Genomic DNA, 14486 nt, shown 5'->3' on the forward strand with positions numbered 1-14486 from the left:
AAACCCTCCAACCTTGGCAACACCCCTATCTACTTCATCCACCTCATTTGTCATTTTGTCAACTTCTAACAGCTGACCTCTCAGCCACTTTCTGTCCGAGATGATCAGTCCCAACTTCTGCAATCTGCCCTCAACACTGAAATTTCACCTTCCCAAAATCATTGTGAACCTCTTCTACACTCAGTCCAATACTTCATGTTTGATAAAACATGGTACCTGTTGCTGTACACTGTGCTGCAGCTGGGATCTAAAAACGTGTTTGCGCAAGCTTATCTGATTTTTTTTTTTCCACTTTTTTAATTACCATAAACAGAATTGCTTTCTTAAACTGAGGATTTTAAAAGTACAATACAATGTAAATTTTCAAGTTTTGACCTCACTGCGAAGCCTCTTCCAGGGATGCCTAACTTGAAGAAGTTACCCTCCTCCCTCCGGACCAACCTCAGGGAATCTCTACTCTCCATCTTCAGTCCGCCTCCCCCTCTCTCCCTATTTATTCCAGTTCCCTCCCCCCATCCCCCTCTCTGATGAAGGGTCTAGGCCCGAAACGTCAGCTTTTGTGCTCCTGCGATGCTGCTTGGCCTGCTGTGTTCATCCAGCCTCACATTTTGTTAAATTTTCAAGTTTGTCTCTTTTTCACATTTCAATCTAGAACTGCACTTTGTTGTAACAGCAGGAGGGAAATTCCACTCCTGTAAATAAATTAGGTTCAAAAATAAAGGAATAATGGACAAGCTTTTTGTAGAGAAGCCAAAGCTTGGAAATTTCCTAACTGTGTGTATTTAAGGGGCCCTCCCATGCAATATTATTGCTCAAGTTGGGCAGAGGGATCTAGGGGCTCAGGTGCATAATTCTTTGAAATGTGTGTCACAGGTAGACAGGGAGGTTAAGGCGTTTAGCATGCTTGCCTTCATCAGTCAGACCTTTTGAATGGTGGAGGCTGGTACAATTACAACATTTAAAGGGTGTCTGGATGGGTATGTGAATAGGTTGAATTCCTGAGGTTGTACAGGACGTTGGTGAGGCCTCTTCTGGAGTACTGTGTGCAGTTCTGGTCGCCATATTGTAGGAGGTTTGTTATTAAACTGGAGAGGGTTCAGATAAGATTTACAGGATATTACCAGGACTGGAAGGTTTGTTTATAAAAACAGGCTGGGAATCTTTTTTTAAGAGGTGACATGGGCAAGATGTTTTAAACATGCCTTTTAAAAGCTTTCCAAGTCCAGACTATGGCTCAGGAGTCTTCCAGCACATGGTAAACTATGTATCCTCAAAATTGGCTCACCCCTGTGAAGGTTGTAAGAGGGATATGTTTACTCTGTCAATGGAACTGACCCATTTGGATTGTAGGATGCAGATTTGACCTGTGCTGTGCTAGAGAAAATAGGTGGTGCCAACAGTGGCATGGGTTCCTAGAATTGGGACCTATTATTGTTGTTGGCTCCCAGTGAAGGTCTGTCTCCTGGGAAATGTTAGACCAGTTTTTAAATTATCTTTGAAAATTGTTAGTCTCCTCTTTAGATTAACTGGACAACAGTTTCTTAACTTGAATCTGCAAGTAAATGCTGAGAACCGTTACCATGTCATTTTGGTGGCATGGTGGCTTAATAGTTAGCACTATTGCCTTACAGCATCAGGGCCACGGGTGACAGTGCAAACTGCATGCAGATGTTCTTCCTGGGCCTGCATGGGTTCGTTCTGGGTGCTCCGGCTTCCTCCTGCAGATGTACTGGTTAGGGAGTATGGTCAATTCAGCATTGCCATAGTGCCCAGGAATGTGTAGGATAGGTGGGTTAGCCGTGGGAAATGCGGGGTTACAGAGAGAGGGTAGGAGGGTGGGATGCTGTTTGGAGGGTTGGTGTGGACTTCTTGGGCTGCTTTCACATGCAAGGGATTCTATGATTGTGGACCAGTTAACAGGAATGGATCCATTTAGATTGTCCATTTTAAAGCCATATTTTCCATTCAAACAATGTTATGATGTACTCCAGAGTCTGTGCCATTCACTATCTAACCTGAAATACAATTTCGAATACATTTTGTCCCTTTCTAGTGGCTTTGCATAAAGCACTTCATGTCTTGAAGTTGCTTATTATCAAATTTATACATGTCTTGTAACCCTGCTAATGTTCAGCTTGTGAATGCACTCCTGCTTTCAAATCTAATTTGTTTTGGCGTTGGAAGCTATTTGAAAGGCAAAATACCAAAAGGCCCTGGAAGGTTTGAAATTTGTTTTATTCTGTGCTTATTTGATAACTAATTTGGTTCAGCACAGCATTGATATTATCGCCTTGTGATGCAAAGCTTACTTTGCCAACAGTGAGTGAGAGAAGGTTAAAAGTTGTGCTGGTGTTGATGAGTAATACTAGTCATGATATTTATATGCTGCCTTAAATACAAAAGGACATTGCAAAATCATTCATGGGAACATTATGGAGCAAAAAATGAGTCTTAATATCTTCCTTTGAGTCAGATGACTAAAATTGTGGTCACGCTGGTAGGTTTTAAGGAGTGGAGAAAATGATGCTGAGGGTGGGGGAAGGTTAATTCTAGAGTTCGGAGCCTTGGCAACGGAAGGTGTGGTTCCCAACAGTCAAACCCTTTAACAACAGGCATGTTGAATAGGCCTGACTTGAGACAAGTTCAGATATCTCATTGTGAGGCTTGTGTGGATTTCCGAGACCAGAACAGGTGTGACTACTTCTAAAATATTTTGAATGTCAAAACAGCATTTTAGTTTGTTAAATTTAACCATTCTACTGTATCATCTCAAATGAACTTTGAATTCAAACCTTGAAATGACATTTTGTACAATCCAGTTAAATGTATACAATTTTTGTTCAAAAATTTGAACAGACTAATGTGTCTGTTGTAAATAGTGAACAAAGGAACTCCATTTGAATAATCTAGGCTAATGCTACCCAATTTTGAAAGGTTAAAATAGTCTGTTGCTGCTCTATTGCTCAATTGCTGTTTTTGTACAAAATTCTGTCTTTAGGGCATTTTCTTGCTGACGGGTGAACTAGTCTCAGTGACGACTCAGCCTTGACCTCTCTGGTGCTCTGTGTTTTATAAACTGCTTGTGAAACCAATTCTTGCTTCATTCACAGTCCACTCGGTACTGGTATGCCGCAACTTCACAGGGTTCTCTTGTTGTAAATTACCCTTCAGTAGCCCAGAACTGTTCTAATTTTGTCTCCTGTATGTCCACAGTGGGGGTGGAAAAAACCCAGGAGTGAAATTCCTGAAGGTGGTGAGACAGAACGATAGTGCGATTTAGTTTCAGCAGGGGCGGGGGTCAGTTAGCTCACGGCTCACTTGGCTGACTAGCTGGTTTGCAATACAGGGTGATGCCAGCAATGTGGGCTCAGTTCCCACACTGGCTGAGGTTACCATGAATCTACTACCTCTGACCATACCCAACTACTCACCTTCACCCAAGGTGTAAGTTGTGATCAGAGATAATGAGAACGATAGATGCTGGAGAACCCGAGATAACAAAGTGTGGGGCTGGATGAACACAGCAGGCCAAGCAGCATCGTAGGAGCACAAAAGCTGACGTTTCGGGCCTAGACCCTTCATCAGCAGTTCTGAAGAAGGGTCTACGCTCAAAATGTCAGCTTTTGTGCTCCTACGATGCTGCTTGGCCTGCTGTGTTCATCCAGCCCCACACTTTATCTTCACCTGAGGTGTGGTGACCCAAGTTTAAACTGAAACTAAATCGCACTATCGTTCTGACTTCAGGGATTATGAAGCACTAGGAATGAAATTGAAGTACAGGTCCTCAAGGGTCATAATCTCCGGATTACTGCCCGAGCACATGCCAATTGGCATAGGGAGAAGAAAGTTAGGGAAGTAAACACGTGGCTAAGGGATTGGTGTGGGAAAGAGGGATTCCATTTCATGGGGCATTGGCATCGGTTTTGGAACTGGGGGGACCCGTACCGTTGGGACGGTCCCCACCTGAACCGATCTGGAACTGGTGTTCTAGCGAAAAAGATAAATAGAGTGGTTAGTAGGACTTTAAACTAGTGAGTCGGGAGGGAAGGGAAAGTGAAAGAGACAGGGATTATGGAGTTAAATGGAAAGATAAGCAACAGGATAGCATGTGTACAGGTGGATTTAAGCTCGAGGCAGACTAGGAATACAGCAAAAAGGAAGGATAACTTAAGACATCTTGGGATTTCCAACCTCTGTCTAATGATAAGAAAGCTAGCATTAAGACACTTTATCTAAATGCTCGTAGTATTCGCAACAAAGTAGATGAATTAACAGCACAAATCCTCTTGAATGATTATGATGTGGTAGGCATCACAGAGACATGGTTGCAGGGAGCTCAGGACTGGCTGTTAAACATCCAAGGGTTCACAACATATCGAAAAGACAGGGAGGTGAGCAGAGGGGGCGGTGTTGCCTTGTTAGTTAAGAATGAAATTAAATCTACGGCACTAAATGACATAGGGTCAGAAGATATGGAGTCGGTGTGGGTGGAGTTGAGGAACCACAAAGGCAAAAAAACTAATGGAAGTTATGTTCAGACCTCCTAACAGTGATCAGGACCAGGGACGCAAGATGCACCGAGAAATAGATAGGGCATGTCAGAAAGGCAAGGTCTCAGTGATCATGGGGGATTTCAATATGTAGGTGGATTGGGTGAATAATGTTGCTGGTGGATCCAAAGAAAGAGAATTCATGGAATGTTTGCAGGATGGCTTTTTGGAACAGCTTGTGTGGAGCCCACAAGGGAGCAGGCTGTTCTGGACTTAATGCGATGTAATGAACCTGACTTTATAAAAGACCTTAAAGTAAGGGAACACTTAGGAGGTAGCGATCATAATATGGTAGAGTTCAGTCTGCAGTTTGAAAGAGAGAAGGCAAAATCGGATGTAATGGTGTTACAGTTAAATAAAGGTAATTATAGGGGCATGAGAGAGGAATTGACGAAAATCGGCTGGAAGCAGAGCCTGCTGGGGAAGACAGTAGAGCAACGATGGCAGGAGTTTCTGGGTGTAATCGAGGACACAGTACAGAGGTTCATCCCAAAGAAAAGAAAGATTATCCAGGGTGGGATTAGACAGCCATGGCTGACAAAGGAAGTTAGGAAATATATCAAAGAAAAAGAGACAGCCTATAAGAGCACTGGGAAATCAGAAGATTGGGAAGGCTACAAAAACAAACAGAGGATAACGAAGAGAGCAATAAGGAAGGAGAGGATCAAATATGAAGGTAGGCTAGCTAGTAATATTAGAAATGATAGTAAAAGCTTCTTTCAATACATAAGAAACAAACGAGAGGCAAAAGTAGATATTGGGCTGCTCCAAATTGATGCTGGAAGGCTAGTAATGGGAGATAAGGAAATAGCTGAAGAACTTAATAAGTACTTTGCGTCAGTCTTCACAGTGGAAGACATTAGTATGCCAACAATTAGGGAGAGCCAGCGGGCAGAGTTGAGTACGGTAGGCATTACAGGAGAAAGTGCTAGAAAAGCTAAAGGGTCTAAAAATTGATAAATCTCCTGGCCAGGGTGGGTTACATCCTAGAGTTCTGAGGGAAGTGGCTGAGGAAATAGCGGAGGCTTTGGTTGTGATCTTTCAAAAGTCACTGGAGTCAGGGAAAGTCCCAGATGATTGGAAAGCTGTTTTAACCCCCTTGTTTAAGAAAGGATCAAGGCAAAAGATGGAAAATTATAGGCCGATTAGCCTAATCTCGGTAGTTGGTAAAATTCTAGAATCCATTGTCAAGGATGAGATTTCTAAATTCCTGGAAGTGCAGGGTCAGATTAAAACAAGTCAGCATGGGCTTAGTAAGGGGAGGTCGTGCCTGACAAACCTGTTAGAATTCTTTGAAGAGGTAACAAGTATGTTAGACCAGGGAAACCAGTAGATGTTATCTATCTAGACTTCCAAAAGGCATTTGATACAGTGCCTCACGGGAGGCTGCTGAACAAGGTGAGGGCCCATGGTGTTTGAGGTGAGCTACTGTTGGATTGAGGATTGGCTGTCTGACGGAAGGCAGAGAGTTGGGATAAAAGGCTCTTTCTCGAATGGCAACCGGTGACGAGTGGTGTCCCGCAGGGTTCGGTGTAGGGGCCACAGCTGTTCACCTTATATATTAATGATCTGGATGAAGGGACTGGGGGCATTCTGGCGAAGTTTGCCGATGATACAAAGATAGGTGGACAAGCAGGTGGTACTGAGGAGGTGGGGAAGCTGCAGAAAGATTTAGATAGTTTAGGAGAGTGGTCCAGGAAATGGCTGATGAAATTCAATGTGAGTAAATGCGAGGTTTTGCACTTTGGAAAAAAGAATACAGGCATGGACTATTTTCTAAATGGTGAGAAAATTTGCAAATCAGAAGTGCAAAGGGATCAGGGAGTGTTGGCCTAGGATTCTCTAAAGGTTAACTTGCGGGTAGAGTCTGTAATTAAGAAAGTGAATGTAATGTTGTCATTTATCTCAAGAGGGTTGGAATATAAAAGCAGCGATGTGCTTCTGAGGCTTTATAAAGCCCTAGTTAGGCCCCATTTAGAATACTGTCCAATTTTGGGCCCCACACCTCAGGAAGGACATACTAGCACTGGAGCTTGTCCAGCGGAGATTCACACGGATGATCCCTGGAATGGTAGGTTTAGCATATGATGAACGGCTAAGAATCCTGGGATTGTACTCATTAGAGTTTAGAAGGTTGAGGGGAGATCTAATAGAAACTTACATGATAATGTATGGTTTAGAAGGGGTGGACGCTAGGAAGTTGTTTCCATTAGGCGGGGAGACTAGGACCCGTGGGCACAGCCTTAAAATTAGAGGGGGTAAATTTAAAACTGAAATGAGACGACATTTCTTCAGCCAGAGAGTCGTGAGCTTGTGGAATTCATTGCCGCAGAGTGCAGTGGAGGCCGGGACGTTGGATGCCTTCAAGGCAGAGATCGACAAATTCTTGATCTCACAAGGAGTCAAGCGCTACGGGAAGAGTGCAGGGAAGTGGTGTTGAAATGCCCATCAGCCATGATTTAAATGGCGGAGTGGACATGATGGGCCGAATGGCCTTACTTCCACTCCTATGTCTTATGGTCTCAGTTATATTGTCACCAGTTGTCTCTTTGTCTAATAAGAGACCAGCCTGACGTTGCTTTGTGACCTGTCAGGGATCCTCCCTGGAATCTTGGCCTGGGTCACTTGGGTGATGGAGAAAATTTGATACCGCATGTTCTTGTCACATTTTGGAGAGACTCTTTGCAGTTCCATTGTTGGAATTAGGACTTAGCTGAAGACTGTAAATTCTTGTTTGGAAGTGCAATTCTATTGTTATCAACTTCCCCTCCCTCATTGGAACAGTTTATCTGGTTAAAAGGGATAGAAACTAACTGGAAATTCAATGCTTATCTGAATGCCCCAGTAGCATTAAGCTCAGGCCCACCTTTTGGACCTTCCCACTGTTTCAAGTTAGCTGTCAATCAAAACTCTGCAAGGTTTCTCTAGCTTAGTTCTTGCGTTCATTTAAATTGAACCCTGTTTTTTTTTTGTGCTTCTAGATTCTGGATTGCACATGAAGCAGATAGCTGCTCTTGGCATTTCAACACAGAGAGCAACATTTGTCACTTGGGACAAGTGAGTATTTGAAGAGAATTAACATGCCTTCAGCTGCGGGCTTTGAATGGACTAGAACCAGCTTTAGGTCTGCAATTTGTTTCATTGTTGAAGAATTGCAGGGGACCTTTTTTTGTGCAGAGAATAAAAGTTGGACAGTAATCACTCATTTATTTTGCCTTCTGCTCGTTCCCAGAAGGTTTGCTGTGTCATGTAATTGTGGAGAAGTAAAGAGGCCCTTTTTATTCCCCACCCTGTTCGTGAAAAAGAACCCAGGATTTTCGAACAATAAACCACTTCATTTCAAATTTGTGTAAACTTGCCAGATCTAAAACAGCAACTCATCTGCCAGCTCATAAGCTGTCTAGGTCAGGCAGGACTAAAAATGTCACATCTGGAAAATAAAAATGAGATTCATCATCAAAATGTTTTGCAGCTTGCAAAATAATTTAGAAATAGACATATTTTACCATTGATTTTTCATCTCCAAACACGTTCTACCAATATGAGTGAAATTTGACTTGTATGGGGGAAGCATCATTTTAGAAGAAATCCGTGGCTTATAATTGTGGTCCGCTTGGTCCCCACTAAATACTACTGACACTCAATTTAAATACATGGCATTTACGTCTCTCCAGTAACTTTGTTGCAGTGAGCCTGTGGTGCACATGTTTATATTACAACCATCTGGGCTGGGTGTCACAGTAGAAGGTTACAGTGGACTGTGGCTTTAAGAGCAGGGACAGTGCAGTTGTCCAGTGCCTGTGTAAAACCATTGTGATAAGTATATAGAACAATAATATTTTCAGATTTGGACTTTCCTGATTTGCACATAGAAGCTGCATGTACTTATCATGCAGTTATGAGTAAGGGAGTTGACCATTCACTTCCTTTCAGGCCTGCACTTTAATGGAATGTCAGACATTTACCTTTCATATGAGCAGTTTTTAACCTGTGTTTTGCCCCTATTTCCCAAACATTGCAGGGCATGTAGAAGGGTTTAGTTTAACTTGGTGTCATGTTTGGCACAACTTTGCGGGCCAGAGGGCCCATTCCTGTGTTCTGCTGCTCTATGCCTACTGTGCAGCAAAATACTACTGGAGTGTTTTGAGGATTTCTGCCTCTACCACCCTAGCAGACAGTGAGTTCCAGATTATCACCGCCCTCTGGATGAAAAAGGTTTTCCCCACATCCCCTCTACCTGCCCCTTCCTTTAACTGTATTCTCTCTGGCCTTTTCTTTCAAGGGAAAAAGTTTCTCCCTGTCCACCCTATCGATGTGCTTCATAAAATTATACATCTCAGTCATGTCCCCTTTATGATCCAGTGTGGAATTGTGCAGTTGTAAAGTTGACTTCCAGTGCTGGGTGAAGTTCCTGAAAGAATCTCCCCTGAGAAAGATCTGACACAACCAGGTGCGGCCCATTGTAAAGCGACTGACTGGTATTGTCAAACTTTATTTTTGTTGTTTTTTTTTTGGCTCTTTGATTCAAGATTATTTCTTAGGTTTCACTAGTGTAACTTTACCAGCTGCCAATGGGGATATGGTTGGTAATCATGTACTTGGTTTATTTCTTATGGCTACAAATAGTAGCTGCTGATCCCTGAAAATTTGCTAACAGCACTCCACTCTTTGGTATTGCATGCTTTCAGTGGATAGGCAATGCTAATAATATCAATATTAATTTCTGTTGTATGAAACACAGCTGCTATTTTTGTCAAAAGCACATTTTATGGTATTTGGAATTCTGAAACCCTGTGCTGTGCGTGTACGAATATGTTTTCTTCCGATTTATTATCGGGAAGTTTTTAAATATTTTCCACATGGTGTGGGTTATTGTAGTGTGAGAAATAGGAGCAAGTTTAGGCCATTCAGCCCCCCCTCAGTACTGCTCTGCCATTCAATAGAATCATGGCTGATCCAGCATTCCTCACTTCCACTCTCACCCTTTCCTCATAACCTGTGATTCTTGTCAGTCTATTTCAGCCTTAAATGTACACGAGGACTGTAGATTCACAGCTCTCTGTGGCAAGTAGTTCCGAAGGCACTCCACCTTCTGCGAGAAGAAATTTGTTTCTCCCAGTCTTAAAAATGAAAACTTCCTATTGCTTAATGTCCTTTTGTCATTGAGTGTTTAGATATGCAAAAAATTTAAAGTAGAGAATTTTCATTTCCACTTTGTTGAAGAGGCCCAGAAAGAAATTCTGGCATTATTTTTCTCTTACATGTCTGCGATGTATCCAGAAAACTACTTGTTCTCAAACTACAACACAATTGTTTAGTAAATTGGTCATTCCCTGAAGCCCTATTTACAGGGAGTGTGGATCAGACAGTTGGAGCAAATGCATTTGTCTTCTTTACTGTGCTTGCTGCAAACTTTAACTTTTGTCTCTGTTTTTAATGGGATTCTATAATAGAGGTGGTTGTATGATCAACATGCATTACTGTTCTCAATTATTCTCTTAAATTATCTGTGATAAATGCAATGTCTTTATCCATGTGCAGCACACTGTAGTTGGGCTATCTGTAATATTTCATCAAGGGAACTGAAACTTTCAGTGGGATCATTGGAACTGTTTTTTTCATCCCAATGTTGCGTATCTCTTTTAGGACAACAGGAAGGCCCTTTCATAACTTTATCTGTTGGCAAGACCTACGAGCCGCTGATCTTGTCAGGTCGTGGAACAAGTCATTATTACTTTGGGTAATGTAATCATGTTTATAATTCATGGGAGCTGTGAGCTGAGTGCTCTAATTTGAAGACTGTCATCAAGGTCACAGGGACATGGTGTACTGGATGCTGAAATACACATTGAATAACATTTGTTTCAATTTTGATTTGTGTATTTCATGCAGGAAATAATATTTTGTAACATGTATTTTAGATAATTACATGGAAAAACTTGTAAAATTCTGAAGAATTAGGTCAATCAGAAATAGAAAGAAGGATTATGCAGTTCGATCATTCAATAGGATCGTGCCTGATCCATCTATCCCTCATGAACATTTTTTTCTGCCCTTTCTCCTTGGCTCCCCTGCTGCTCAAAACTCTATTTCAGCCTTAAATATACACAAGGATTGCACCCCACAGCTCTCTGGGAAGAAGGCCCAAAAGCATTCAACCCTCAAAAGAAATTGCTCCTCATCTCTGATTAAATTGTAACCTCTTTATTCCGAAACTCTCCCATAAAGGAAACATCCTCTCATCATTTACCCTGTCAAGTTCCGTAAGAATCCGCTATATTTCAATGAGATGACCTCTCATTCTTCTAAAGTCCGGTGGGTAGACACCCCCCCCCCCCCCCCCCCCCCCCCAAGTACCACCAGCCAAACATCTTTCACCTTTGCACAGAAGACAATCCCTTGTATCATGTGTCATCCAATGAGCCTTCTCTCAACTGTCTCCAACAAAATACATCATCTTCTTAAATAAGAGGATGAAAACTGCTCACAGTCCAATTGAGGTCTCACCAGTACTTGCACAGTTGGAGTAAGAAATTACTACTCTTGTACTCCTGTTTTCTCTTCACATGCTGTCAGACCTGCTGATTTTTCTGAAGTAACTTGTGACAGTGATCTGTTGTTTTGGACCAGACCAAAGTCCCTTAAATATATTTAGAACATAGTCTGGACCCTAACTATTTGCCACCCAGGTTGTCAGGGCTGTTAAGAAGGCATACAGTGTTTTAGCTTTTATTAATAGAGGGATTGAGTTCTGGAACCAAGAGGTTATGGTGAAGCTGTACAAAATTCTGGTGCGGCCCCACTTGGAGTATTGTGTACAGTTCTGGTCACTGCATTATAAGAAGGATTTGGAAGCTTTGGAAAGGGTGCAGAGGAGATTTACTAGGATGCTGCCTGGTATGGAGGGAAGGTCTTACGAGGAAAGGCTGAGGGACTTGAGGCTGTTTTCATTAGAGAGAAGGTGGTTGAGAGGTGACTTAATTGAAACATATAAAATAATCAGAGGGTTAGATAGGGTGGATAGGGAGAGCCTTTTTCCTAGGATGGTGAGCACGAGGGGGCATAGCTTTAAATTGAGGGGTGAAAGATATAGGACAGATGTCAGAGGTAGTTTCTTTACTCGGAGAGTAGTAAGGGAATGGAACGCTTTGCCTGCAACGATGGTAGATTCGCCAACTTTAGGTACATTTAAGTCGTCATTGGATAAGCATATGGACGTACATGGAATAATGTAGGTTAGATGGGCTTGAGATCGGTATGACAGGTCGGCACAACATCGAGGGCCGAAGGACCTGTACTGTGCTGTAATGTTCTATGTTCTATTTCTTATCTTGAAAGGTCAGTGTTAGGTGTTGTATTTCAGTTGCAATTCAGTTGGTTTAACATCTCAACTTTAAGCAAAACACAGTTTATTTTAATTGTAGTATATAACAGACAAAATAAAACTAAAAGAATTGGCTTAACTTTAACTGTTAATGCTTAAAATTAATAAGTGTATTAACTACTAATTAACTGTTCCAACATAGCAACACATGATAAATACCCTGTTGACCAAGGAAAATTCAGTAGCTTGTATCACAGGCAGTTCCAGGAGGAAAAACATCGAGAAGATGCAGTCCAACAGGAAGAGATGTACTGCAGCTTCTAAACACAGCTTTCAAGACCCCAGAAACTGCTCCTGAAAAACTAAAACTAAAAATCCAGGCTCTGAGAGTTTGACCCCACCCATTCACGCTGCTTCTATTATTCAAAACTCTGGAAAATAAAATCTAAGGCACCTCAAGCTGTTTACTTGGTTCACACCTCTGATCTCAACCTCTTTTTGTTTTTTAAAACGTTGGGATAAAATACACCTCCTCAAAGTTGTAGTATTGCCACAGTTAAAATCACAAAATGCTATTATTACTGGTGGTCATTTTTACCCTTCTCCAGAAGGGAGTAACTGTTGCTGCAGTTCTTCACAGGCCAAGTGGTTGCTGTTGATATGAGAAATAGTGAGAGTATTGGCAAGCTGTATTATCACCCAGGAACAGGACAAGACAGCTCACTGTTGGTGGTGTACTGTGGGGCCTGTTCCTGTGCTGTATTGTATTGTCATCCAAAAACTAACCAAAAGAATTATTGCCTTTGTTGCTTTTTTGGTTCCAATATTCAGTGATTACTTTATGAATGGGGCTGTAGACAGTTACTAAGCTGAAACTCTAGCAGTACATTTTTAATCCCCCATTTGCAGCCCACACGTTTTAGATTTGTGACTTCAGGCTGCATGTCAGCTAGAGGTAAGGGCTCTTTATCACATGAAGGAAAATTGATCCCTCCTCTTGTGCTTTCGTATGCTTGGGCTGCTATTTACAACAAACTTGGTTTAAATTTCAGTAAATGTGGGGGAACAAAAAGAACAGCAAAGGGAGGAAAAAATGGCTCAAGTGGGAGAAGTGATTTGAAAGTAAAATGCAGTTGTTTCCAATTAAGCTAAAAACAAATTTATAATCCATAGTCTTACTCAGTTGCTCAAAAATGTTCAATAAATAGCATCATCAAATCATGATGGTAAAATAGCCCAATGCATTCTAAAATTTGGAAATTCAAGTTCAGCATCCACTTCTTTATTCTGTTTTCCGCATTCAGTCTGCCATTCCTGGGTGCATTGGCTAAGGAGCAATGATTCTGTATCTCTGAAGGCAGTGGCACATCTTTGCAGTTTCGTACTCCCACTTAGGTTTTGAATGAGAAGAAAGCTATTAAAAGCTGCCGGGCAATTAAATAGAAAGAACTAAGCAATGTTTAGATACACTTCCATTTTGACAATGGTACGCTCAGCATTTAAAATGAGTTGGCTTTCATTCGCTAATATCCCATGTTCAACTTGGCAACCCTTGCTGTAATCAACAGCCATACTGTAAGTTTATAGAAACCTTGTATTTAAAAAGTGAGTGAGAATTTCAGTTGGAAAAGGAATGTCACATGACCAACCCTCATTTACAAAACTAACTACTTTTCAAAACTCCCCTTTTACTCCGATTCTAATAGGAACAAGATCCCAAAGATTGCTCGCTCTTGTGTGTGAAAGCAGATGATTTTCACTCCTTTGAGATTAGAACATCGATGCGGTTGTGTGAGGGGTTCAAATGTTGCAAGCTGCCACTTTGTGTTGTTTTCATTTAGTAATGAGAAGATGGTTTTGTGGTATATTTGATATCAGTGTCCAGTACAAAGTCAAATATGCTCAGTTAGTTTTACTTTGGCTCAGGGGTTGAATTTTGTAGAAGCTAAGACCACTGTCTGACATGTCGGGGGTGGGGGGGGGGGCGGAAAAATATGGTTTGAAAGAATTTCTTGGTGTGCATTTCAAAGCTTTTTTGATTTAGTTTGTATCCTCTTTCTGGCCCTAATTCAGTGTGGAAATTCTTGCAAAGCATTTGCCCTCTAAGCTCCTAGACGTGTCCCTTTTATTAGTGGATTACGATAATGTTTTTTCGGAAGGCTCTCTGATAACTTGTTCGCTGTTAAGCATATTTCATAATCATCACATTGTTTGTCAACATCTTGTCAGAATCAGAGCGATAGGGTGGTTAAGGCATACAGGATGCTTGTTTTTTATCAATCGAGTTTTAGGTTAGGTTGGAGCTATACAGGACTCTGGTTAGGCCACAGCTGGAGTATTGATGCATTACTGGTCTCCACACTATATGAAGGACGTGATTGCTCCAAGAATGTGAATCCTTCTCCTCAACCATGCATTCAAATACTCTGTCCTCCTATTCCTACTTGCAGTGGCGTGTGGCACCAGCCGTCGTCCGGCAGCACAGATGCAGACACTTCGGCCCAAATGGATCCATGCCAACCCAAAATGTCCAGCCATGCTAACCCCATTTCCCTGAACCTGGCCCGTATCCTTCTAAACCTTTCCTATCTGCATATGCCTCTTTAAATGTT

General features: G+C 41.8%; 1 protein-coding gene across 1 annotated transcript in view; it reads left to right on the forward strand.

The window, feature by feature from the left end:
• gk5 (glycerol kinase 5) overlaps nucleotides 1–14486 on the forward strand; it is a 79274-nt gene that overhangs the window by 19564 nt on the left and 45224 nt on the right. The window contains exons 3-4 of the mRNA XM_059651227.1: nucleotides 7532–7607; nucleotides 10197–10290. Of these exons, the coding sequence (XP_059507210.1) occupies nucleotides 7532–7607; nucleotides 10197–10290 (170 nt within the window). The remainder of the gene's footprint in view (nucleotides 1–7531; nucleotides 7608–10196; nucleotides 10291–14486) is intronic.

Source organism: Stegostoma tigrinum, chromosome 14, assembly GCF_030684315.1.
Source record: "Stegostoma tigrinum isolate sSteTig4 chromosome 14, sSteTig4.hap1, whole genome shotgun sequence".
In the NCBI taxonomy this organism is placed as follows: Eukaryota; Metazoa; Chordata; class Chondrichthyes; order Orectolobiformes; family Stegostomatidae; genus Stegostoma; species Stegostoma tigrinum.